Source organism: Barbatula barbatula (assembly GCF_947034865.1).
Source record: "Barbatula barbatula genome assembly, chromosome: 18".
NCBI lineage: Eukaryota > Metazoa > Chordata > Actinopteri > Cypriniformes > Nemacheilidae > Barbatula > Barbatula barbatula.
Window position 1 is genome coordinate 14,666,559 of NC_136781.1, and position 24,515 is coordinate 14,691,073.

Sequence of the window (24,515 nt, forward strand, 5' to 3'; positions counted from 1 at the left end):
ATGAAACAGATTATTGAAGGATGTGTCATCATAGTGATGAGAAATGGCTGAACAAATGTGGTGCCTTCTTATATTGGATTACATTAATGGACTTGTTCTCAATTTGCAGACAGTCAATGACACTCAGCTCCACTCAATTTCATTGAATCATGTAAGTGCTTTACATTATTCTCTCATGGAAAATTGAATATTATAGAAGTTTAAATTGAATAACGTTTTGTTCTTTTGTGTTCTTTTCGAACAGTGTAAATGTGAGGAGACATTTGTTCAAAACCTTAATGAATCTATCAAGTTAATAAACAGTACAACCCATAAGGACCATTTGTATAACATCATAGACATGTTGAACTCCCAACGTCCTTCGCCTAACACTGTAAGTCCTGTTATATTACAGTATTATATTTTGGCTCAGCATTTTATTCAACTACATTATTTAGATACATTTTTGGCCATCTTCATATTTAGATTAATCGCTGATGATAAGTCTTACAGGTGCAATGCATAGGAACGATTTAAAGCGTATTTATTAAAAGACCCTTTAGTATTTAAATGTTTCTGTTCAGATAAAGGAAAATGATATTTTCAACTTGACTGCACTGTAAACAATTACTTTAACTATTTATTTGACTCTTCTAGGAGAAGCCAATGAACAACTGTGAGAAAAAAATCATCAGAAAACGAAGATTCTCTAGGGACCCGGTCAAGTCTTATATAACCTCTAGCATCACTTTTATCAAAAAGTGGAACAAGGCCAACTGCAAACTGAACAGTATATACAGCGTTCATCATAAACTGTAACTAATTAGAAATCTATTGGAATGTTACCTGATGTGAATGACAAGTTTATTTATTTATTTAAATGAGATGTCACTTGTTTTTGTACTTAATTTATTTGTCAAGCAATTTATTTATTTATGACGCTTTTATTCATTATTTATTATTGTTAATTTATTTAATCAGTGTGTTGGCTGTTTGTTGGTACACGTTTTAAAGGTTAAAATGTTAACGTTATTATCTTCATCGCTAGAAGAAAATCATTACCAACACTAGACTTTTTTCTTTTTTAAAGGTTTAGACTTTTATTGTAACAATATAAACATCATGTTACACTAGAAATAAATGTCATATTTTGAAGTCAACTTATTTAATGGTGCCGTGTTCATTATTAGCTCATGTCCCTTTATTGATTTTTGTTTCCAATCTACATTGATCTCTCCAAAATTGATTTTACACCATTTAAAAGCATTTAACAAATACAAAATGCTTAAAATAAATCCTTTGTTAATTTTGCATGCTTAGACAAACCGTCTGCTCTTCAATTAATAAATACTAATCTGATAAAACACAAACCAATGTACAGTGGTAAATGGTTAATGCTCATTTTTGGAGTTCACATGAACATTTAATCAGATATGCTGTATTTATCTTGCCGTCTGAGGGAAGGGCTCAGAGCTCAAATTTGACCAGAACCCAGAGTACTCTGCCAGTCTTTGACTATGATAAGTACCTGCCAAGTGTGAGGAGATGCAAGGCAGGCGAGGAGATGCAAGGCAGGCAAAGCGATGGTGCAAAGTGGAGGGGTAGATATAAATGCACCTGTTCTCGAGGCGATTGGTTGGATTATCTGAACTTGCCATTAACCGGTATGGGCCGATAAAAGCTATCGAGCATTGGGCCTTATTCTGTCCATCAATGATTATGCTACAGCGATATCTCTATCAGCATTGGCAGATATCACTATGAATAGACAAATATCAGGCAAATATCGTATTCTGTTTATGTGAGGATAAATGGGGACGAGATGGGAGGTTCTGCTGAAACATGCTCTATACTTGAATTTTTTGCTTGAGATAAAATCTATCAAAAGCCTCAATTGGTCAAACTATGATGACTGGCATTTTGAAAGAAATTATCCGCAAACAAGAGCAGCTGTAGGTTGTGTAAGCTTTTGTGGTCTTTGGTGTATAGTGTGCTTTGAAGCTGTGATTCATGCTCCTGCTTGCCACATCTATACAGTCATACATCAGTGTATCGTTGATTATTTCTAAAGTGTCCACATTCAATGTGTCAACCTGAGAAACCAGTAAATGTCTGCATTGATCTAGATCTGACCTCAAAGGACCATAAAAGGAAATATGGACATGTGAGAAGACCTTCTATGGCCATGTGCATGGTAAACCACATCCATTGGTAAACCCGTCCTGTGAAGTTTCTATTATTATTTGAGTTGGTCTAATATAGAATTCCCCGCTCAAACAATTTGAGAAAAGGTATCTATTTTTGACACGTTATTTGTATAACAATTGGATGGATAAGGTACAAACAGTGAGACACATAACAATAAATGTGTGTTTATAAATGGACTGTTATTTCACAATGAATTCATACTACACAAATAGTACTTTATTATTATCAAATATTTATGTAAAAAACACTATGTGAACATTCAGTGCTCAGTTGGAGTCTTTCGAAGCACTGCAAGATGAGCCAAGTTATAATAATGAGGTCGATTTCAATTCAGCTTTAATTTCATTGTAATGCATGCTTATTATTTGAAGCTTTGGTGCATCACACCCACCAACAATATATGGGTGACATGCCTTTATAATTTCTTGTATGTTCAGTTCCACTAACATGTTTTTGAGTATTTTAAGAGCAGACCTCTTTCGATGCAATTGTTCAATAGAGGAAGAACATAAAATACACCCGAATCGTCCTTTCACCCTTAGGCTTTTATTGCAACATCTGCTTTACATACAACGTCATGTCATTGGCTATCAAAACTATTAGAAATGTATGTTTATTTTATTTAAACGTATTGGTAAACACCGTGACTGCCCATTAGGGGGAGTCGTGGACTTGATTTAGAAGATTGAACCTTAAACCATCTAAATATGGGAGTTGTGTGACATTTTATTTTAATACTTTATTTTATAAACGCCTTTATAAAATGTTTTTATCCAGCCACACTTAAATTAAAAATGAGCAATTCATTAGTATAAGGAAAGTAGGCCTATAGCCTCACCATATACAAGAACCAAATATGTATCCAAATACAAAAAGCAATACAGACTATCAAACAAAGCATTGCGCTTAGTAGTCTGACCATAAAATACAAATTAAATGAAGATGAAAGCATCACGAATCGCAATAGTTGTGAGCACACGCGCACAAATGTATTCTTCTGTATTCACCACATGTGGTCACGTCTTTTATAACACCTATTGCAAGAACGGACACCCTACAGTTAGAGTCATTTCTCGTGAAGCCCCTCGGACACGACACGACTCGGTGTGAAGTGGGATTGTCATGTCTTTTGCTTTGGAGCGCGACGGCGCGCTCTTGTCTCCAGAAGGTCCTGCTGCGCTCACATGCCCTCCTGTCTCCAGATGGAGTAACACCTTCATTTCGACCAGATGAAACGAGTCATTTATCCACGACATACGCGTAAACTGAAGAGGACACTATAAACAAAACCGTACAGGGATCGATTCATGAAGTTTTTTCCTCTCTTGAAATGATTCGTGATACGAGGAATGCTCGAAACACGTGCGACATTTCGGTTGGAATAAGTGCAGAATACAGCTTTTATGACAGAGAAGTAAACGATGTTTTCTAACTTGAACGGATGAACAGTTATTGTAAATGTATGTAGCGCGGAAGCGGTGTTGTCTTATTGATTGTCTTATAATATAAGTTTCGTCCCTTGTTTTACGAAGTAACATGCAAAAACGGGAAATGCACAAACTAAATGCTATTGCGCGCGGCGATCCACGACCCTCATGTCACATAAGGACACGTAAATGCCTAAATGATCACCCGAAATACCTGAAATGTTTAAGGAGACGTTAACTGGGTGAGTAAACATCGTAGCTATACAGAATGGGCTACTGACTCCATTTCCATAATCACTGAATATGTTAGTAGTATAATGTTTAAACTTCAGTATTTAACTTGTTCTGAAAAAATACAATGCAGGACAATTTAATGTGCATGGGAACCTCTGACGTGACAAACTGGAAAAATGAAAGCATGACTTATTTTTGTTTTGGAGGAAGCCACAAACAACCAAAAAATAGACTTTTCCTTCCTTAGCGGACATTTATTTTGTCGCACGTAATGGCAGTGATGGATCTGAACCTGACAACTGTCATAGACAGCGGCTTGATGGAAAGTGACAAATCCACACGAATTCTCACAGGTTGCTTTCTATCTCTTCTGATTCTTTCCACCTTACTGGGGAACACGTTGGTTTGTGCAGCGGTCACAAAGTTTCGCCACCTGCGGTCTAAAGTCACCAACTTTTTTGTCATCTCGCTGGCGGTGTCGGACCTGCTGGTGGCCATCCTGGTCATGCCCTGGAAGGCTGTGGCAGAGGTGGCTGGCTTTTGGCCCTTCGGTTCGTTCTGTGACGTTTGGGTTGCTTTCGACATCATGTGCTCCACAGCTTCAATACTGAACCTCTGCATTATTAGCGTGGACCGATACTGGGCCATTTCCAGCCCGTTCCGCTACGAGAGGAAGATGACTCCCAGGGTGGCCTTCGTGATGATCAGTGTGGCATGGACGCTATCCGTGCTCATCTCATTTATCCCGGTGCAGTTAAAATGGCACAAGGCACAGCCGACAAGCCTTTCCGAAGTGAACGCTTCACACAGGGCGCCGCTGATGGACAACTGTGATTCTAGCCTCAACAGGACATATGCTATATCCTCCTCGCTCATTAGCTTCTACATTCCCGTCGCCATCATGATCGTGACATACACGCAGATTTATAGAATCGCCCAGAAGCAGATCAAAAGGATCTCCGCCCTGGAACGGGCCGCTGAGAGCGCTCAGATCCGCCACGACAGCATGGGAAGCGCTTCCAATGTGGATTCGGAGAGCTCTTTTAAACTGTCGTTCAAAAGGGAAACAAAAGTGTTAAAAACTCTGTCTGTCATAATGGGAGTGTTTGTTTGCTGCTGGTTGCCCTTTTTCATCCTGAACTGCATGGTGCCGTTTTGCAAGCACGATGTGAAAAGCAGTGACACCCTTCTGCCCTGCATCAGTCCAAAAACGTTTGATGTTTTCGTGTGGTTCGGATGGGCCAATTCCTCGCTCAACCCCATCATATATGCCTTCAATGCAGACTTTCGCAGGGCTTTCGCTATCCTTCTGGGATGCCAAAGATTCTGTCCGGGAAGCAATAGCATGGAGACACCCAGCCTGAACAAAAACTGAAAAGCACCCTATTTCATGGAGACATGAGGGAACCCCCAGCGTGCGAACGGATTGGCCATGTGAGCCTATGAAACAAGAAATAAGGCTGTTGAAAAGGGGGAAGGGATTTGGATTAGACTCCGGGGGGAAAAAGACCACTTGCTGTGTAAGAGAGCAAAGACAGCAGGTCTGATGTTCATTGAGCAAGGATATACATTCCAAAAAATTATGCATGGATTGCATCCGTGTTCCCAATTATCCACAGGCTATCCAGAAAAAATTGACTTTCCAGAGAAAGCGACTTGAGGAACATGTCAAATGAAGAATTATCACAAATAAACAAAATCTTCATGAGAAAAATTCACATTCAGTGAGAAACTGAACTGCTGGGGATAAATGCAATACATGTTATTTGTTGTTTTTGCTAGTGAGTGGAGAATGAGCTGGTAATGTATTATTCCATGAATATTTAAAGCATCACCAAATAACTGACAATTTCAGCCATTTACAATAAAATTTAGTTAGTCTAATTCATCGCCGCTTGATAAACATTGATGTCATCCTCTCCATCCATTTTTGAGTGTCCTTCACATCTTGCCTTATTCACAAGACTTTTTTCCAAAACAAGAGGGCAGATGGTCAGTCATGAAACGGCCGTCCCATTATTGCCATAATGAACATGTATGTTGTTATCCGGTACTTGTTCTCTTTAAAACACCTCATCCATTATTAAACTGTGAAAACCAAGCACCAAGACGAACCGAACAGATGGTCATAAAATAAAAATGCTGATGTGGGAATAGGCAATGAAGTGTCACTTACGGTTAACAAGTAATAGATCCGTTATTGTTGAGATTGTAATTATGTTCGAGTAGTCTGGGACCCTCATTCCCGCTACGAAGTAACACTGGATTGTTATTGTGTTGATGGATGTGATGCAATGTGCCATGTGGTGATCAAACACCAAGTGGTTGAAGTCTGCAGCAAACTGAATGTCATTAAATGTGATGAATCTGTTAATTGTGATATGATCAATTTCACAACATGTGCTGCTTTTACTTGTATTTACACAGTAGTGCTTTTCTTGTTGTGGTGTTTAGTAGTACACGGATTCAGTGATGACTGTGTTAAAGAACTAAATGTTATATATTTCACTAATAATTGATCAATCATGGGAAAGTGAACATGTGAACATTACGTGGTGTTATACTTTCATTCCATCGGCCTTTGCTACATTAAAACGTCTTCATTTGTTTTTTGTGTCTATTGTGTTTGTTTTAAAACTGGAGCGGCCTTTAAAAATGTAGATTTTGCTATCAGCGGGAGAGCTTTCTGTCTTGAAAAATTATTCAAATCCATCTCCGTATCCGTAATTCCTCTGCACTCCTGCTCATTCTTCAGCTGATGAAACTTGAATAGAAAACAACAACACGCAGAAGGAATCACGGCTCTCGGCCTCTTAAAGTTTTATTTGTTACTGTCAAGCTATCTTGACACCGAGCAAAGGCGGCATGAATAGAGATAATAAGCTCAAGCCCTGCTCAGACTAACTGGGAGTCGAATTGTTTTTCTTGCCAGCTTCCAAGAGTGAGAGTCAACCTCTCACAGCGGGGCCCTCAAAGCTGACATTACCACTCACCCTCAAATTCCAAACTCTCATATCACACACAATAGGAAGCATATTGGATGAGTAATTAAACACTAGATGCTGTGATCCAGAAACGGTCACGGTCACTTGATGCTGTACTCTACGTTGTGTTTGGTACGTGTCAGAGGACATGAAACAGTGGGAAGACCGTGTAATTAGTCTAATGAACAGAATTAGTGTTGTATAGCGCACTTGTGCATATTTCATGGGTGGATACCGGAGGAGTGTACATTCATTTTACCGGGTTCCTTTAAATTAACTCTACCTTTGCTACTTTTCCACAAACATGTTATGTAAGTTAAACAGCGGCCCAAAAAAGAATCTCCATCACATAAAAAAAGCACTTTGGTGTATTAGAAGCCATGATATCAAATTGCTCGAAGCATCTTTAAAGGGATACAGGGAAAACAACAATTCTGTCATCATTTACTCGCCCTCTTGTCATTTCAAATACGTATGATTTTCTTTCTTCTGCGGAACACAAAAGAAGATATTTTGAAGAATGTTGGTAACAGAACAACGGTAGTACTCATTGACGTGGATTGGTTTCGTGTCCATACAATAAAATTGTACATTCTTCAAAATATCTTCTTTTGTCTTTTGCTGAAGTCATACAGGTTTGAAATAACAAGAGGGTGACTGTGATGACAGAAGTTTCATTTTTGGGTGAACTATCCCTTTAAGATGTGCTCTCAGAACTGAGTTGAAGTGTAACATACTCTCAGAGAGACAACTATAATGTAGGCCACATATACGGTAGTCATGTGGCCAAATGTGACACCCAAAAAGCTTCCAGGTACCTTTTGACTTCATCTAGAACAGTGTATCCATTGTTTTAACTCAAACCGTACAAAGTGCATTGCAAAATGTTATGCCACCTTTAGTTGTCATATTGTTTGATATATTTTTCAGTATAAGATTTTCATATTTCTTAAACGTCCAAACACGTTGTGTGGCAACACATAAGAAAATCGGACAAATAGAGCTGTCCAAGACTGCAATAAACATACAAATTCAGAGCTTTGGCTTAGGTCTCCTGCTTCTTGCCTAGTACTTCTCATGATGGAAGTGCAATCAAACCTTTTCGATTAACTCTCTCCCCTCTCATTTAAAATGTATAGGTTAAATCACAACCAATACTGTATGCCTTACCCAAACTAATGCATTTCTAGCTCACGTACGATCGCTGTGACAGATTAATAAGTAAAGGGTCGGGAACTACGAGGGGCGCAGCGGTGAAGCATCAACAGATCCTCATGTCGACTGACAGCGCTGCACGTTTCATCTCGGCGCGCACCGTGACTGCTCTACATGCTGATATCTTAATGCCAAAGCACGGGTAAGCGATGTCTTTAACCATTTAACTTGTCAATGATGCTCTGTCGCTCAGTTTCAAGTCTGTTACGTGAGGATTAGATCCATGAGGTAGAAACAGGCACATACCAGCGTTAAGCATTACTCAAAACGTGTTGCTCCGAACATCCTGCATCCACGCTGTTCAGGCTGCAATAACACATTGTGCTACGATAAATCTCAGCGGACATCAGGCAAATTTCCCATTTAATCCGATTCCATCCTAATCCTTGTAGTCCATTCACATGTCAGGCCCAAATGTTGCAAACACTCTGCCAGAGAAGCCCCTGGGTGGCATGAGCAAAGTCCACTCCAGGAGGGAAAGGTTGCTTTAGATGTTTAAGATCTAGAGACATTATGGGGCTTATTCATGAAACGTATGACATAGTGATGAAGAGATATTGAACAAACAGTTAAAGCATAATGGTTAGATGAACTAAATATCTTAGTATCTTTAAACCTGTGTGACTTTCTTCCGCGGAACACAAAAGAAAATATTTTGAAGAAAGTTTGTAACCGAAAAGCACTGGACCCCATTCACTTCTACTGTAGGGCCACAAAACCAATGCAAGCGAATGGGGTCCAGTGAACAACAGAAAGAAAGTGATTTAAGTATATTTCCGAAAAGTACAATAAACTGAAAATATAAGTACATATGCTCATTAGCACACTAGAAAAATATATTTTTTGTGGGGGTAAGTTGATTGATCAGCTGCATGGTGCTAAGTGTGAGAATGTAGAATCAAGGCAGGCAGAACAAACGTAACGTAGAGGTTGATGCTTTGGCCTTTCAAAAATATGAATCCTGTGCCCATTGAAGGACAGTGTCAGGGAAAGCTGTGTCATGTTTGAATGGATGCAATGCACTGCCCTTTAGGCCTGTTTTTGAAGTGGGGCCTGTCCAATCTGACTAATCTCATCACATCACTGCCATTCCCAGACAGATGCCCTCTATCAACCACACAAGACAGTCACACTCCGAGGATGAGAGACTGAAGAACTTGGATAAACGAAAGCGAGGGGGAAAATTGGTTTTCTCTGCCCTCCCTCCTGGAAAACGCAAGCGTCTTGGTAGAATTGAAGAGCAGCTCAAACAAGGCGAATGGTACTAATTCCCAGATCGTGTAAGACCTTGTTACCTCTGGTTTGGTTTGGATGATGTTCAAAACCATGCAGCACAATGCAAGCGTGAGATTCCTACTCGCTGCCAACATTCAGACCTCCAACAAGGACACTGAGCTCTCACATGATGCTGCGGCACTTCCTTTGCATCGGCTCACCTTAGGGAACACCTGAATTCCAAAACCCATCTCCATGAGTCATACACAGCACAAAACAGATGCAAATAACAAAGAGCACAACAAAGCAAGATAGTATAGGGTTATAGAGTTCCCCCTGGTTATTGGATAGTGTGCCTAGATCTCCTATTCAAAATTGTGTAACTTGTTTTTATGGGATAATATTAAACCAGCATGTACAAGTGCAGCAAGCCTTTCCTTTGTGGTCGAGAATAAAGGACGAGATTTGAGCTGCCGAGATTCGAGGCGTCGCCACAGAAACAAACAGCGCATGCGAATGGACAGAAAAGCCTAATATAACATTGCACCGGGTGCCTTTTTACAAGTGCTTCTGTAGAAATTCCAGATTCACAATGGACGCAGCAAATAGCAGGCTAAATATGGCCCTGTTTAAAAAAATGCTTGTGTCAGATGGGTTTCTGTGAGCCAGCCGGCCCCCTCCGAAAAGGAAGAGTCGAATAAACTGTGTCAGGGTAGGCACATTGCATCCTGAATGTGTCCCATGTCCCAACATAATCCAGTAAATACAACTTAATTTATATCAACATGAGTAATATTAAAGCCTTCTTCCCTTTTACCCTGTAAGAGATGCTTTGACAAACAAAACAACTTGCCATCAATGCAATGTATTCCAAAATAAATGCATATAAAATGCTGATGCCATATTTACGCAGTGGAACCAAACTAAAAATTCATTATTTAAACATGATATACAACCCTGGACCACTTCAGGAGATGTCAACAACACTGGTCTGGAAGAACTTAAAAAATAAAAGAAACAACATTTATAACCAAATTGAAATGTTAAACGAATATATTTAAGATTTAATTATATATGTAAGATAATTTGATTACAATAAATAATATAAAATCAAATAAAATTTTCTTAAAATTAAATTGATAAAAAAATATTCAAATTTAATAAAAACTGAAACCTGAAGTGCTTCAGGATCAGTGTTGCAACATCTTGCAAAATGGCCTATAAAGTGCAGCATTATTTGCAAAAATTACAAAATCTTATTGCAATTCGTAGTTATTTGTAAAAAGTGGCTTTTGCTTTGAATTTGTTTGTGTTATGAATTCAAATCTGCTTTCGCCCCATTGACTTTCAGTGAAGGAGTGGGGCTTCATTGTTGCTTTTTTGCTAATAACTGTACAGCTTTGGATGATTCAAATCGTATGAAACATTTGAAATCGCCCTTTCGTAAAACAGCTGTTTCTATGGAAATTAGATGGAAAATCTCAATGTCCACTGCAATGCCGTTTCACAATTATCACTAACCTAAATCCTACAATCTGGGCTGTTCTCTTATTATATAACCTTATTTGAAAGAGCTGTTTAGGTTTCTCCAAATTCACTAACCCTCGTGTGGTGTTCAGATCTCGAAGACCCGTTTTAAATATCTACTTAAACTGTATATTTATCTAAGATAAACAACCTTATTTTAGTACATTGTTTACAAAAGCAAATAGCACCCTTATATATAAATGTGATAAAATAAAAATAAATAATATAAACCACATGCTCTCTGCGTTGTAAAGCTATTTTGCAAAAATGACAAGCATGAACTTCTATGGCTGAATTAAAAATAGTTTATTAATAAAAATAATGCTGTGGGTGAGAACAGTGGCTGAGTAACAAACAGGAGCATCTTACAAAGGTTAAAGGTCAAGTTTATCCCAAAATCAAATGTGTGTGTTTTTTTTCTCACCCACATGACATTAAACATGTTTTGAGGCCTCCCGGCGTCTTCGGAGCACAAATAAAGATATTTAGGTGACATGATCAGAGATATTTCCAAGGTCTCCTCATCATGGTTATAGTTGCTGTCAAGGTCCAGAAAAGTAAATAAGACATCTTAAAATTGGTCCATCCGCTTTTTTTGAAGCGACGACAATACTTGGTGTGAAAAGCAAACCAAAATAACGACTTTAATTGATAAATTCTCCTCTGTCTTGTCAGTCTATGGTGAGCATTCACGGGAGCACGCATGCGCATTCGGTAAGGGCAGGCGCTGGCGTTCTAACTGACAACCCGGAAGCGCAACTGTGTTTACAAGCAGATGCACGCTGTATATAAGTGAATCTTCGCAAAATGTCTGATGATTTCGATATTGAGGAACAATTGCACTTTTTTGCCTAAACGAATGCGCATACAAATTAGATTTCAGAATGAACTTACCCTTTAAGTGATTTGTGTAGTGTTTGCAACAAAACTTTTTGTTGTTCTGCCATGCTCATCAAGCTAGAAACACCGCCATTGTGAAAGAGATTGCTCTTTGGTTAAAGGAAGGAAAGGGGCTAAATCTTTGCATGTCACATGTGCCATAGAGTTCAGGTTAGTAATTGATGATTCACTCAAATGAGCAGCAACACTTTTTGTGCATAAATTCAAGAAAGCATTGATTCTATAACATACACAAATCAATGATTACCATAAGACGCTATAACATACACATGTTGAAGTCAATGATTACAGTAGAATGCATGGCCTAACACTACTTGCAGTGGCCTCTGATCAATGCAGTTTTATCCCATCAGTATTCACTGGATGTCACTTACAGTAACTGATACACATCTTCAAGCGGATGCTGTGGTATACAAAATGTCCCAGAGCATTCCCACAGTCATCAAATTCAATGTGCTGTACAAACACTGCCCTACAGAGAGGACAAAACACTATTATTATTCTGACCTCAAAGCACAGGCAACAAACCCTTGGGGACACATTTTGTTTGTATACATTGAATCTCCCTTAAAAACATGTGTCTTACGAGAGCTCGGTAAACTGCGTGTCTGAAAAAAAAGGTGTTTTATTGTGCATGAACTGATTTTGAGGACTGTGCACTTGGAATTACTTGCGATAGCGCGTCAGTAGACAGCGTCACGTGGGGTTGCCTGGAGTATCTTTGACTTAATTGACGACAGGTTGCAAAAGGAAAGGTTAGGCAGAAAGCCCTAATATGGAGATGGACTGGGTGTATTTTATGCAAATGACTTAACTTATGCATGCGGCCGTTCATTTAGAATAATCCAAATTCACTAACATTAGGGCTGTGTCCAGATACCCCCACTTGTGGTCTTGGCCACTTGAGAGCGCATGCATGCGACAGGAAGATAAGCGCAAGTCTGTCCAATCTCTTACAAACGCCAAATTGCTGTGGCCTTAACACACACTATCTTGAATACCGCTTCTGAGCGGTATTCAGGGCTAAGTGTATCCTATTATGCATCACGTTCTGGATGTAGCATGAGACATTTTACCCGGGTCTCACGAGATGTTGTGTAAAGCATTTCCAGTTGTGTAAAGCATTTCCAGTGTATATGTATATAATCCACACTCTCAAAGTCACTCTTAATTTTTTAACACTGGCAATTTTGCTGTGTAGTTGTATAATTTACACTGGAAACACTTTACACATCTCGTGAGACCCGGGTAAAACGGCTCACGATGCATCCAGAACCTGATGCATAACGGGATACACTTAGCCCTGAATACCGCTGGCTACAGCTGCTTTGATACAATTCAAATAAAGTGCTATAAAAATTTAATAGACTATATCATTAGATATTACATATTTCGTAGTAAAACGTAGTGTTGCACATTTATTGGCGAAAACTTAAGAGTTATGCATTTTGTAAAACTGCTTTTTGTCACATAATCAGAAATACCACAGTAATAAATGTTAGCATTTAGCAGGAGCTAGGTGTGTCCAATCGGTTAGAAATACTATATGCTCACTTGGGATCTTCATGCCCACTAGAACACATGGGACAAAAACAGGAAATACATCATGAAAGTTGTCAAGTGCAAAGACCGCAAGTTGGTTTTTTGGATGCAGCCAATGACAAGATTAAGAATAAATGAATGTGCGTACGCACGTGTTGTGAATAAGGCAGAGAGTTAAAATTTGGACATAAATACGAAAAATCTATGCAATTATTAGTGAACGAGACCAATGTGTTCTTCTGCGGTGCTGTGGTATATTAAGGTGCAACTAAAACCGCAGTTCATGGTTGAGGTTATTTAAAGCTGCTGTATTTTTAGCTCACTGGCTTTTTTCCTTTATCACTTTTAGCATTGAAATATTTATAATAGTACCGGGCTCTAAGCTAAGACCTCTTAACCTTGCACATACAGAAAAAAGCTGCACATGAGAACAAATCCAGCCCCGAGATCAAAGTCACTGAAGTGCAAGCTCTCGTTCAGAAAAACAATGCCCACACCATGCCACCATTGGCATTAGAAGGCTGTAGCTGGATTGTTCTACATCCTGTGATGGGGCGTTGTAGGCAGGCAATATAACATTCTTAGACAGCAATAGCCATGGGGGAAGTGCTGTGATCTGCGGCGTGCTGGACGAGCGGGTGCTGTCTCCAAATCTGACACACCTCAGCCGAAGGGAGTGCGTCTCAATTGGCTTGGCTCCAGGACCTATTTTATATCGGTGACTAGCATGGTACCAGAATGACTTCTTGCACTAAAGTAAACAAAAACACGTAACATCAAGCTTTCAAATGCATCAGTTTAATTGTTGGTTGTTAATATATTATAATATATCAATATAGAGATATCTTCTGAATTGTGAAGTTCAATTCAGTTTTTTTCGCGTGTTGCAAGTAGCTGTGTAATACGAGGGATGTCGGTTGTTATCGCAGAAATAAGCCTTCAGTGTAATACAAGACCCTCTGCATCGCGTCAGGTCATGATCACATTGTCCTGGCTTATTTCTGCAACAACAACCGGCCGCCTGTACATTATCCCTCACTTATCTTGTGTAGTTTTGTTCTTTTTAACAATTTCATTTAAAGTATATAGATCTTTCTATACCAAGTGCATCAACACACGACAAGTCATACACTAAATTTTTTTATTGTAGTGAACTAAACTTACTGCTCTGTAACCTATAAACTGCATTAACTCATCTTCTGGACTGCAACCTATTAACTGCATTAACTCGTATACTCCACCGTAACTTTAATAACTGCATTAACTCATCCACTGCACTGTAACTTCAACAACTGCATTAACTCACCTATTGCACTGCAACTTTAATGGCCAATGTCAATAATTTATGCATACCTAAGTCACTTGCACTATTTTAGTCTAAATTATTATCTGTTCATATCCACCTGTACATTAATGTTCATAGTATATAGCCATCTGTATATATTGTTCATAGTATATACCTACTGTCATATTTTCATAGAACATTCCTACTGCAAAATATTTTTATAGTCCATGCCCACTGTATTATATTCTCTCATATTGTATTCTGTATTTATTTTAACTGTATATCCTGCACTTGCTAACTGCACTTCTGGTTAGACCTAAACTACATTTCGTTACACTGTACTTGTATATGTGTAATGACAGTAAAGTTGAATCTAATCTAATCTAATCTAATCTAAACTTCAAAAGTTCTCTAAAATGAAAATTCTGTCATCATTATTTACTCCCCTTTTGGTCATTTAAAACCTGTGTGACTTTCTTAAAAAGTTGTTAAACGAACAGCAACGGGACCCATCACTTCTATTGTACGGACACAAAACCAATGCAAGTGAATGAGTTGGGGAGAGTGGGGTGGTTTGTGCCGGGGGGGAAGTAGTTCCACCCCTTGTTTCTGGAAAACCATAGAAGAAATTGGTCATGTGACCACATCATTTTCCTTTCAAAGTAAAATTTCAATGATCAAGGATTTTTATTGTAGTGTCAATAAAAAACTAATTTAGAAACAAATTTAGAAAAACATTTAACACGTTTAAGTGCCTTAGCAGGCTACACAATGAGTATATGCCGTTAGCATGATGTTAGCTCTTAACCGCTGGATCATGCTAGTTTTTCAAACTTGTGGGTGTGGGTTGATTTGTGCCAAAGGGGCCTGGGTTAAGTTGTGCCAGTGGCACAACTCGCTCCACTTACACTCATATTATTAATTTGTAATTGTACATTGTACTCTTACATTTTAGCACTTAAACTATGTGACATACACACACAACAGAGAAAATAATAGGGCTGAAAAACAGAAAATGAATGAAAATAAGAAGAGAGGTGCTCTGAAAGTGTCCAAACCCAAAAAGAAAGCGACTGTCAGTAGAGAGTGACATCTCCATTCCACTTAACGACACCTCTGATTGTGAGAGTTCAGATTGTCCAGAATGATGATGATGATGGTGACAAGGATCTGTCTGTTGGTGACTTTGTCATTGTGAGCTTTGCAGGTAAAAGCAAATCCTATAACTACATTGGATTGGTGGAGAAGGCTGAGGGTGGAGACATCAGCACAAAGCTTTTAAGGAAAAGTTGTAAGAAGTCTGTGGACGGAAAGCCCATCTTTACATTAAAAGAAAATGAAGGAGTCATCTCTAGAGGTGATGTGTTCAAGAAACTACCCACACCCCATAAACTCGGTAGTACAGCCAGAAGGGAGCAGAAGTTTATATTCCCCCAGCAGCATTGAGAAGTGGGATGTTAGCCAAGATCCAAACCACCTAGACGTACATACCCACAAGGGATAATCTGGAGAAGTGAGGAGATGGGCATGCCTCATCAGTGTTTGACTTACCTGCCATTTGTTTAATTTAGCTAACAGTTATAACAGTTAACAGTCTTATTAAAGAGACAAAAGATTATTACATACTTGACAGACAGCGTTCTATGCATGTCAACAGGCATCTATTGCCAAAGCCTTTTTGCCTGAAATGATTCACAAATAGCATATACAATTTTTTTGTGTTTTCCCAAAAACTACAAAATGTGATTTATTCCAACAGTTTAATAGGGTGACAATATCTAAATAAACCTTGAATGAGAAATGTTATATTTCATTTGTCTTTCTTTCATATAGCACTACAGGTCATAACATTAAAATGTTCTGTTTTACTTCAGAAATCACTGGCACAACTTACCCCGCATTAGGGTCAAGTTGTGCGACAAGACCACTTTTTCCCCAAAAGCTATATTTCTTAAACAATTGATTTCAGATCAAAAGTTATTGTTCTCAGGGGTGCACCACATCCTGAAAAATATGCACATTCTTAAGTTGAAGGCATTACAATCGTGGCCTCACTTTAAAGTCACTTTGAGTAAAAACTGGCACAACTCACCCCACTTTCCCCTACCGTTGATGTTTGCTTAACAGCATTTTTCAAATATCTTTGTTTTGTGGAAAAAAACTGTGATACAGGTTTGAAATTCCAAGCGGGTGAGTAAATGATGACAGAAAGTTAACTTTTGGGTGAACTTTCAAATCTATTAGTTTTGACAAAGTTATTTAAACTTTTGGGAGTCAGCACAACTCGATAAGATCCATGCAAAAAAGTAACTTATAAAATAGCTACAAAAAACTTCATCTTTTTGATGTACTCATATAAGTTTGTACGATCCCATATGTACATTTCAGTATGATTTGAATTATAAAGTAGTTAAGTCCCTTGTAATAAGGCTGAAATACTGGTGACTTTCATTGTATGCACAATGATATCCTTGACAAATGATATTGGGCTGCAAAACTTCAATTTGATGGAAATTTACTACTTTTTAAAATGCTGATGAAATTGTGAAATTACAGATATAAACTGCAAATGTACAAGGTGGTTGTATAACATGAAAAACGTGATATTACAGGATGCCAGAATACTACCGTTCTTTTTTACTATGCAACTTTCCCTTCATTTTTAAAGGTAATAAACATATATGTGCTATACATGTGCTAGCACAGTTATTGTAAAATTCACTGTATTCTTTTTTATTTTCAACAAGTACTTATTACTTATGTAATGTATTGTATTTTCCCCAAGCTTGCCCTGTTGGAATCCATCCTCGGCTCGATTCTGGGAGCATTTGCAGCTGGATGTATTTCAATTTCTTTAAGCATTTGACTTAGTAAGATTGAATAAAATGACAGTATTTGTGTCATAACATCAACATCACAGAGACATCTTCCAGGAGGACTGTTTTAGATGCTCTTATTCCCCAGCTGATAAGAGAGTGAATAAAGTGATTGTTTCATACAACACCTGCCCAAGTGCTTTGAAGGCGAGATAAAGGGATTTCCCATAATGACACCATCTGAAATAAAACGACTGCTTCACTCCAGCCTCCAGAGAACTGAAGTCACTGGCGGCACAAATATGACTCCTTTTGTGTTGCGTTTTAGCTGACAAATGGATTTCCTTGGTGTAAACATGTTCTCCATCATAACGTGTTGTTTATTCTTATTCGGGATAGTTAAAATGTGTGGTCTCGCCACACTGACGCAAAGCAGAAGAGAAAACATCAGTTTACATTCATGTGCATGACTTGATATATTTTAGAAATATTCTCACAGTTACTGATCAATAGTTTTTTTTTATCGTACGGTGCTTTTCATTTTCAATGCAACATTCAGATTCAACCAGCCTCTCATTTTGAGTAAACATGTTTTTGTAAACCTTTGTGAAGAGATAAATGCAAAGGCTGAAGTTTGTTTCTCTCACAATGGTTTTGCTCTACGCTCTGCTGAGCAGAGATTGCCGAGCCACTGGTCATGTTGGCAGGTGTGTGGAGCTCAACGCAGCGGCATCGGCTGGCTTCTCTTCCTCCCCATCAGAGCCATTGTGCTCATTGTCAATCATTTCTGCTTTGAACATTTACTGCTGTTTATCGCACTTCAGGCTTACCTCGCATATTCTCTGTAAACACTGCGGATTAAGGTTTTGTTCCTCTGATGGAAGTCCATTAAACAACTACAGGTATACAGGTGAGTGGTAGGCAGACGTAGCCTTGAGCATCTGCACGAGATCTAGTCGAGTGATTATAAATACATCTGGGGTCGATGGCATTGTGTTCATATTTCTTTGTCAGATTTCCCCCCCAATTATTTTAGTTTATAAAATGAAAAAATAAATCTGTGCAGGGCTTGTCACGTTTGGAAATTAGGCTACTGTACCCAGTGTTATATAATGTTTAAAATAGTTGCTTTAAATAGGTTTAAAAACATTATTAAAAAATGAATTTGATTCATGTCTCAGATTTGTTTGTTGTTACTACAGGTGGGGGCTGTGCAATTCATTTGAAAATTAATTGTAATCGTCAACTTTGGCCTCCATTTTGGAAGGATCCTCTCTTTTCTTGTAGTGTAAATTCACACCGTACACAGTTCCTTTACATCTGTTCAGCAGTGACATTTCTTTACATTTACTTTTTCAGTTTAAAAGTGTTTTTATTGTCTATGTTGTTTTAAAGGTTAATGAGTAATCGTGTTAAATAATCGGGATCTCAATATTGGCCAAAATAATCTAATCTAGCAGCCCTACTACAGGTGTGTTATAAATGGACTGCTTGACTTTATTTTCTTAAGAAATTGCTACATCTAGTGGACATGGTCAGCATATCAACACTGCAGGATCAACAGTGCAGTTGTGTCCCTTATTTTTGTCCACAAGGTCCTCAAGACCAACAAAACACCTACACATAGGATTTACCAGATAAACCATAGGATTTACAAATGAAATGAAATCAGCTTTAAAGCATTATTGACCTTCAGCGGCTGCTGCTTCCAGATTTTCAAAGTACAGTGTTTTTCAGAAGTGGAACTTTAAATACAGACAAAGTTTATAATTTTGGTCTTGGTTTTTCAGTCACAGACTATTGACTACTGTCATTAACACAGACTTCAAAGAAATTGTGTATCTGGAAAACACCTTATCTAATGTTACCAGACATGCTTAGATTGTCAAATAAAAACAAAATCAAGCAAAGTGACTGCTGAAATGTATTTACCATTACTGTATGTTGATAATATATTTCAAAGGATAAAAAAGTATTTACGGTCAGTGAGAGGCAATTTAATGACTCTGATTTTCTCCTTCAGAGGCTCAGTTCTAAAGTGCTGAATTTGGATGAATAAAAACAATCATAAAAAAGAAAAAATAGTCAAACCACCTTTGTAGACCTCCCCAGCTGCAGTCACGAAGGATTAAAGCTTTCCACTAAGTGGAAAAACTTGGCATGAAGATCTTTCAGTTTCAACTAAGGAGTCAAACTGCTCGCTTGAGCCAGAAGTAAATTATTGTACTACAAAAGATCTGTTATCAAACTAATGTTGCAGTTTGTTTTAAAAACAAAGGAATTGTAATGGAGTGTGAAATAACTCCTAATTGTTATGTAGTTGAAGAGAAACGAGAAGTCAGTGCCAAACAATGTTCCAGTCAAGTTAGCAAAAGAAGGTGAAGCCAGTCATGTAATGTTATGTGCATGTGTGTTCAGCATACACCATTTCACACTGGTGGAGTTAAACTAAGCTATGGACGATTAGGAAAGGGTCCGGTTGACATAGAGCTTGGCATTCGACATCAGTTAAAGCTCTGATTCACATCACAATACAAAGGCAATGGTATTTTTTAAAAGGGGTAGACAAGGCAGGGAAGGCAAACCCCTCTCTGTTAACTGTAACAGAAAAGCAAAGGACATTCGAAGAATATGCGATTTATCATATCGGGCTATTTTTTATTTGTTAACAAACTAGATGGTTTAATGAACCGCTAGCTGTACATCAAACACTGAAATCAATCATAAACTTGACAAAATACTGGACTAAGATCATTAGAGAATGCAACAGGTCAACACATTCCTCTGTTGTAGCACACAGAGAGATTTAAGAACCGACATGGCTGACCCGGTGTTTTCATGCGTCATGTAATGACACTCTTTAATTAACTTTCCCGGGACCACCAGCATGAAGAGCCACACAGGTCAACCTGAACATTTCCACTGATTATAAGCATGGACGCTTAAAAGCCTCTTTTCAAGAGCTCAATTTAAAAAGCATTAGCCATGCGGGAGGTTTAATTGTGAGCCAATCTCATTCCCTATAAATTTTCCCTAAAACAACCACATCTCACAAATCCAAGCAAAATTGTTTAACTTAATAGTTTTTTCTAAAATTTTAATTAGGTTATAGATTGTTATAGATAATTGGCCTTAATCATAGCTTAGTGTATATTACTCTGTTTATAAGGTTTTATAAATCATTTACATTTATTGTTTTTACATTGCCAAAATGTACAAAGCGCAAATTTTTGATTATACAGTCACTAACCCAATGCAAGGTTTATTAGAGAGAAACAAGGCTATGCTGATCACAGAGCAGTACGTCTCACTGTTATTCCCAGAGACTGCCCTCAGCCATGGTTTCTCTTTATCCTCAAACCATTTGAACAAAAACTTGCATTTCTCCGTTAGTCAACGATGTTGTTTAACAATCGGGTGTAAATGGACCTCCCACCTTTCGCCTACGCAATTATTAAATTCAGGCAAACTTTAGCATTTGACCTCTTAGGACGAATACGAAAAGATGATACAAAATGTAATACCTTGAAAAATGGAATTTAAGAGTTTTTAATTCTTTTTAAGGGCCTTAATTTTCTTAAAAATGATTAAATGTAGATAAATCAATTTTAAGACCATGTGGACACCCTGATATTGTGCTTAAAGTTATATTGTAACACATACATTTTGTACTTAATATACTAAAAATATAGTTGCACTCGTGTTCATTGCGTCTCAAAATAGCACAGTTGAGAACACTTGGATATTCTTTAGTTTATCTTAAAGGGGTCATAAGGTGCCACAGACCGCCCGAATGCGAAGTCGGCGTACTTGTCATCACAATAGCTTTGCTCCCAAATTCGACCAATCAATACGCACTGGTTAACTGGCCAATCATAGCACACCTTGCTTTTCAGAGAGATGAGATAAATAAAAAATCTGCGTGTTACAGAGAGGCGGGTACAAAAAAAGATGCAAACATGCCTGGTATTAACCTTAAATTATGTATACACATTGCATTTCATCTAAAACAAACGCTAATATTTGTTTTAGCATTGTCATACGACCCCTAAAATACTATATTTTTAGTATTTCAAGTACAAAAGTGGTGAATATAAATAGAGCGCTTTAAGAACATTTACGTGATTTATAGTGCACTTTTTTTTAAACCTGGGTTGACAAGATAAAAAATAGTGAAATGACTGGAACAAAAATGTCCAAAACACTCTCCTTTGCCTCCAAAGCACACTGTTTGCATTTGAAACTATAAACTAACTATAATCATATATATTTTAAAAATTATCTTTACACCGCAGTCTCCACCATTTAACATTTAGAAAATGTCAGTATGTCCAGCTGATGAACCAGGGGAATTTCCATGCTAGAATAATTAATGTCAATATTACCGAAGATCCTCTAGACGGGACCCATCTTTTAAGAGATTGCACATACTGTAGCCCACTGGTGTTGAGTATATTCCAACAGGTGGAATGGGCAGCATATGTCTGTGTAATGGAAATGACTGTCCACAGAACAGTGCTGCCGTCTGGGCTTGCGTACAAAGTTGGAATGGCAGAGTGAGGCCGGGATGCAAAATAGGTTTGGAGGTCATTTTGAGCTTTTCAAGCTCTGCTTCCTGCAGTCGCTTGGCCTTCGCCCTGCGGTTCTGGAACCAGATCTTCACCTGCGTCTCCGTCAGGCTGAGAGAACTGGAAAATTCAGCACGCTCTGCTATAGACAGGTATTGCTTCTGACGAAACCTCCGCTCAAGAGCCAAGAGCTGAGTGGTGGTGAAAGGGGTTCGAGGTTTACGGTTTGTCTTGTGTTTCCTGAGAGAGCATGTTGCGGGACTCTGTGCGCCTATAAAATCAGTACATTAGTTAGCTCATAAACTCTTCGTTCCATATAACAAAAGCTTGAACCTGACTTTAAATGGTGTTTGCACGGTACGGTAGTTTTTATTAAATAAATCATTTTCAAGCACATACCTGCTATAGGCCTACACCCTAAAAAGGCTGACCAAATATAAACCCAGATCATATTTGACCCAGAATTTTGAGACAAAACAACCTACGATGGGTTAATATTTAACCATGGGTTAATCGTTTTGACCCAACCAAAAATGGTTGAAAAGATTTTTGGGAAGAAACAAAAATCCCACTTGATTTTACAAGTCATTTGAATTCAAATTAATTAAACTAAACTAACTATCTAGTTGCATTTCATAAATTAAGTATAACTAAATAAGTTTATGAGCTGGAGTTTCTAAGTTTTTAACGGACTAATAAAAAAAACATTTGTTAAATTTACCTCAACTCGATGTTAATTATTATCATTATTCTCAAGCAAAAATTTAAAATATGAAAATCATGAATATAAAAACAATATCTATGGAGTAAACAATGATATGGATATTTACGTGGTGGTGTTGATAATCCAGGTTTATTAATCCAGGATGCACACTCCTCTTTAACAGAAACACAGTGTTCAGAAAAGTCCTCTGATCGATCGTCCTGATTTATAATGCATGTCTTTCGGATAGTTTCCTGACAGGTCGACGCATTTCTGGAGTCTTTCTTCGACATAAGAGCTTCAACGCTGAACGGGAGACATGACGCGCGGAATGCGCGCTCGACCGGTGGTGACAGTGAACCGCGACCATCATCATTATTATCAGACGACACTTCACCATTAAAATGAGCCGAAATCATGCCGACATATATATTCCACATGGACACGGAGGGGAAAGGCGTTATCCTAAGACGTGCTCTCTTTACTTTAACACTGATCAAAACGTTGCAGAAAGTTACAAGACCATCCAAAGTTTGAGCCAATCATCGCTCAGCCGGCAGGCTGTGCGTCAAAACCTTGCGAGTCACCTACTTAGTCAGCATCTTTGGGCATCTTTGGCGCGTCACCAACTGGAGCCTACGATGTTAAAAATGCTGTCAAAATAAGACACTCGATAGACTGAGACCGAGATTGTGCAGGGAGGTAAATGTGTGGTTGTTTTATCAGGAAGAGATCTGTAGGGAAGCTATTGAACTGCTTGGATAAAGGGATTGTACGTTAAAACAATAATATGGTGTTCATACACTGAGGAAATATGTCAAGATAAGATTTCTATTTGTAAAATTAATGACAGCATGTGATATAATTCTTAACTCGTTTAAAAGGAACATTGGGTAAAGAGAGATATATGGCTTCATATATTAACAATGGCATTGACTTTTTAGATATTAAAGATAAAACAGCATAGGCCGTGTTCAGACTTGACTTCTTTCTTTAACATACTAGCGTCTGTTTTACATTGTAATCCTGTGGAGTAAACAGTGTATTCAAAAAACGTCCTGAGCGCTTTGTTAGGCCCGATTCACATTCCGCGATGTATAAATACAGAGGGACAGTAGGAGGCGGTATTATGGGCTCGACACAAGTCGGCCAGACTGCCGTAAAAGAAGAATGCGTTCGGTAATCCTCGTCTGTTCAAGGTAAACACGCATTAAATCATAGCTTTAAACTACCGTATTTAAGACTTAAGACTATTTAAGAAACAAACATCCACCATCATCGTATACTTTGAGAATATACTGATAAACACTATAATAAGATGCTTGCGGTTTGGTAATTTATTCTGTATCAGAGCACACGTGAATATTAGCCCTGTCAGCTAATGAGAGAGAGAGAGAGAGAGAGAGAGAGAGGGAGAGAGAAAGACAATAACGTTCGACTCAGTCAAAATCTAGATAACATGCATTTATAATGGCTAAAAACATCGCGTATATATTCAATTCGAAATTATTATCTTTCTAATGTATGTGTGTATTGTTTTTGACCAACAATATTAAAATGTATGAAAATACACAAAACAGCGTTTTTATTATTTATATGTATATTTATTTTACTCTACAGCACCTTATATTTACTGAATAACCGACTAGTTTGTTCATTTTGACTGCCTAGCTGTGCGTCCAACCATTTTACGTAATCGAAAAAGAACATGGCGGCCTCCTTAGGTTAAAATTAGTTTTACATTAAGGATTTTTTTAAAGTATTGAAAATATTTGATGCATTTCTAACGACAAATGCTAGTAGTGTAAGGCTATTATAACGTATTAAGCCATACATCTCTCTGTAAACTGGGTTCCCTTTAAGATTTATTTTATACATAACACTCTACATCATTCCTCTAGATTTTTCATTC

General features: G+C 38.0%; 3 protein-coding genes across 4 annotated transcripts in view; 1 reads left to right on the top strand and 2 right to left on the bottom strand.

Moving 5' to 3' along the window:
• LOC306907599 (uncharacterized protein) overlaps window positions 1-24,515 on the bottom strand; it is a 47,541-nt gene that overhangs the window by 15,879 nt on the left and 7,147 nt on the right. The window contains exon 3 of one of the 2 annotated variants that reach the window (XM_079479808.1): window positions 11,883-13,982. The exons of the other annotated variant lie outside the window; for it this stretch is intronic. Within the exon in view, the coding sequence (XP_079335934.1) occupies window positions 13,686-13,982 (297 nt within the window). The 3' untranslated portion in view covers window positions 11,883-13,685. Of the gene's footprint in view, window positions 1-11,882; window positions 13,983-24,515 lie in introns of those variants that run through there. 2 annotated transcript variants of the gene reach the window in all.
• Window positions 3,416-6,400, top strand: drd1a (dopamine receptor D1a). The gene has a single exon (XM_079480490.1). The coding sequence runs from the start codon at window positions 4,120-4,122 to the stop codon at window positions 5,221-5,223; it is 1,104 nt and encodes a 367-aa protein (XP_079336616.1). The 5' UTR covers window positions 3,416-4,119; the 3' UTR covers window positions 5,224-6,400.
• Window positions 19,966-23,091, bottom strand: msx2a (muscle segment homeobox 2a). The gene is made up of 2 exons (XM_079479378.1): window positions 22,731-23,091; window positions 19,966-22,171 (listed from the first exon to the last, which is right to left on the bottom strand). Exons 1-2 carry the CDS (start codon window positions 23,041-23,043, stop codon window positions 21,714-21,716), a joined length of 771 nt encoding a protein of 256 aa, XP_079335504.1. The 5' UTR covers window positions 23,044-23,091; the 3' UTR covers window positions 19,966-21,713.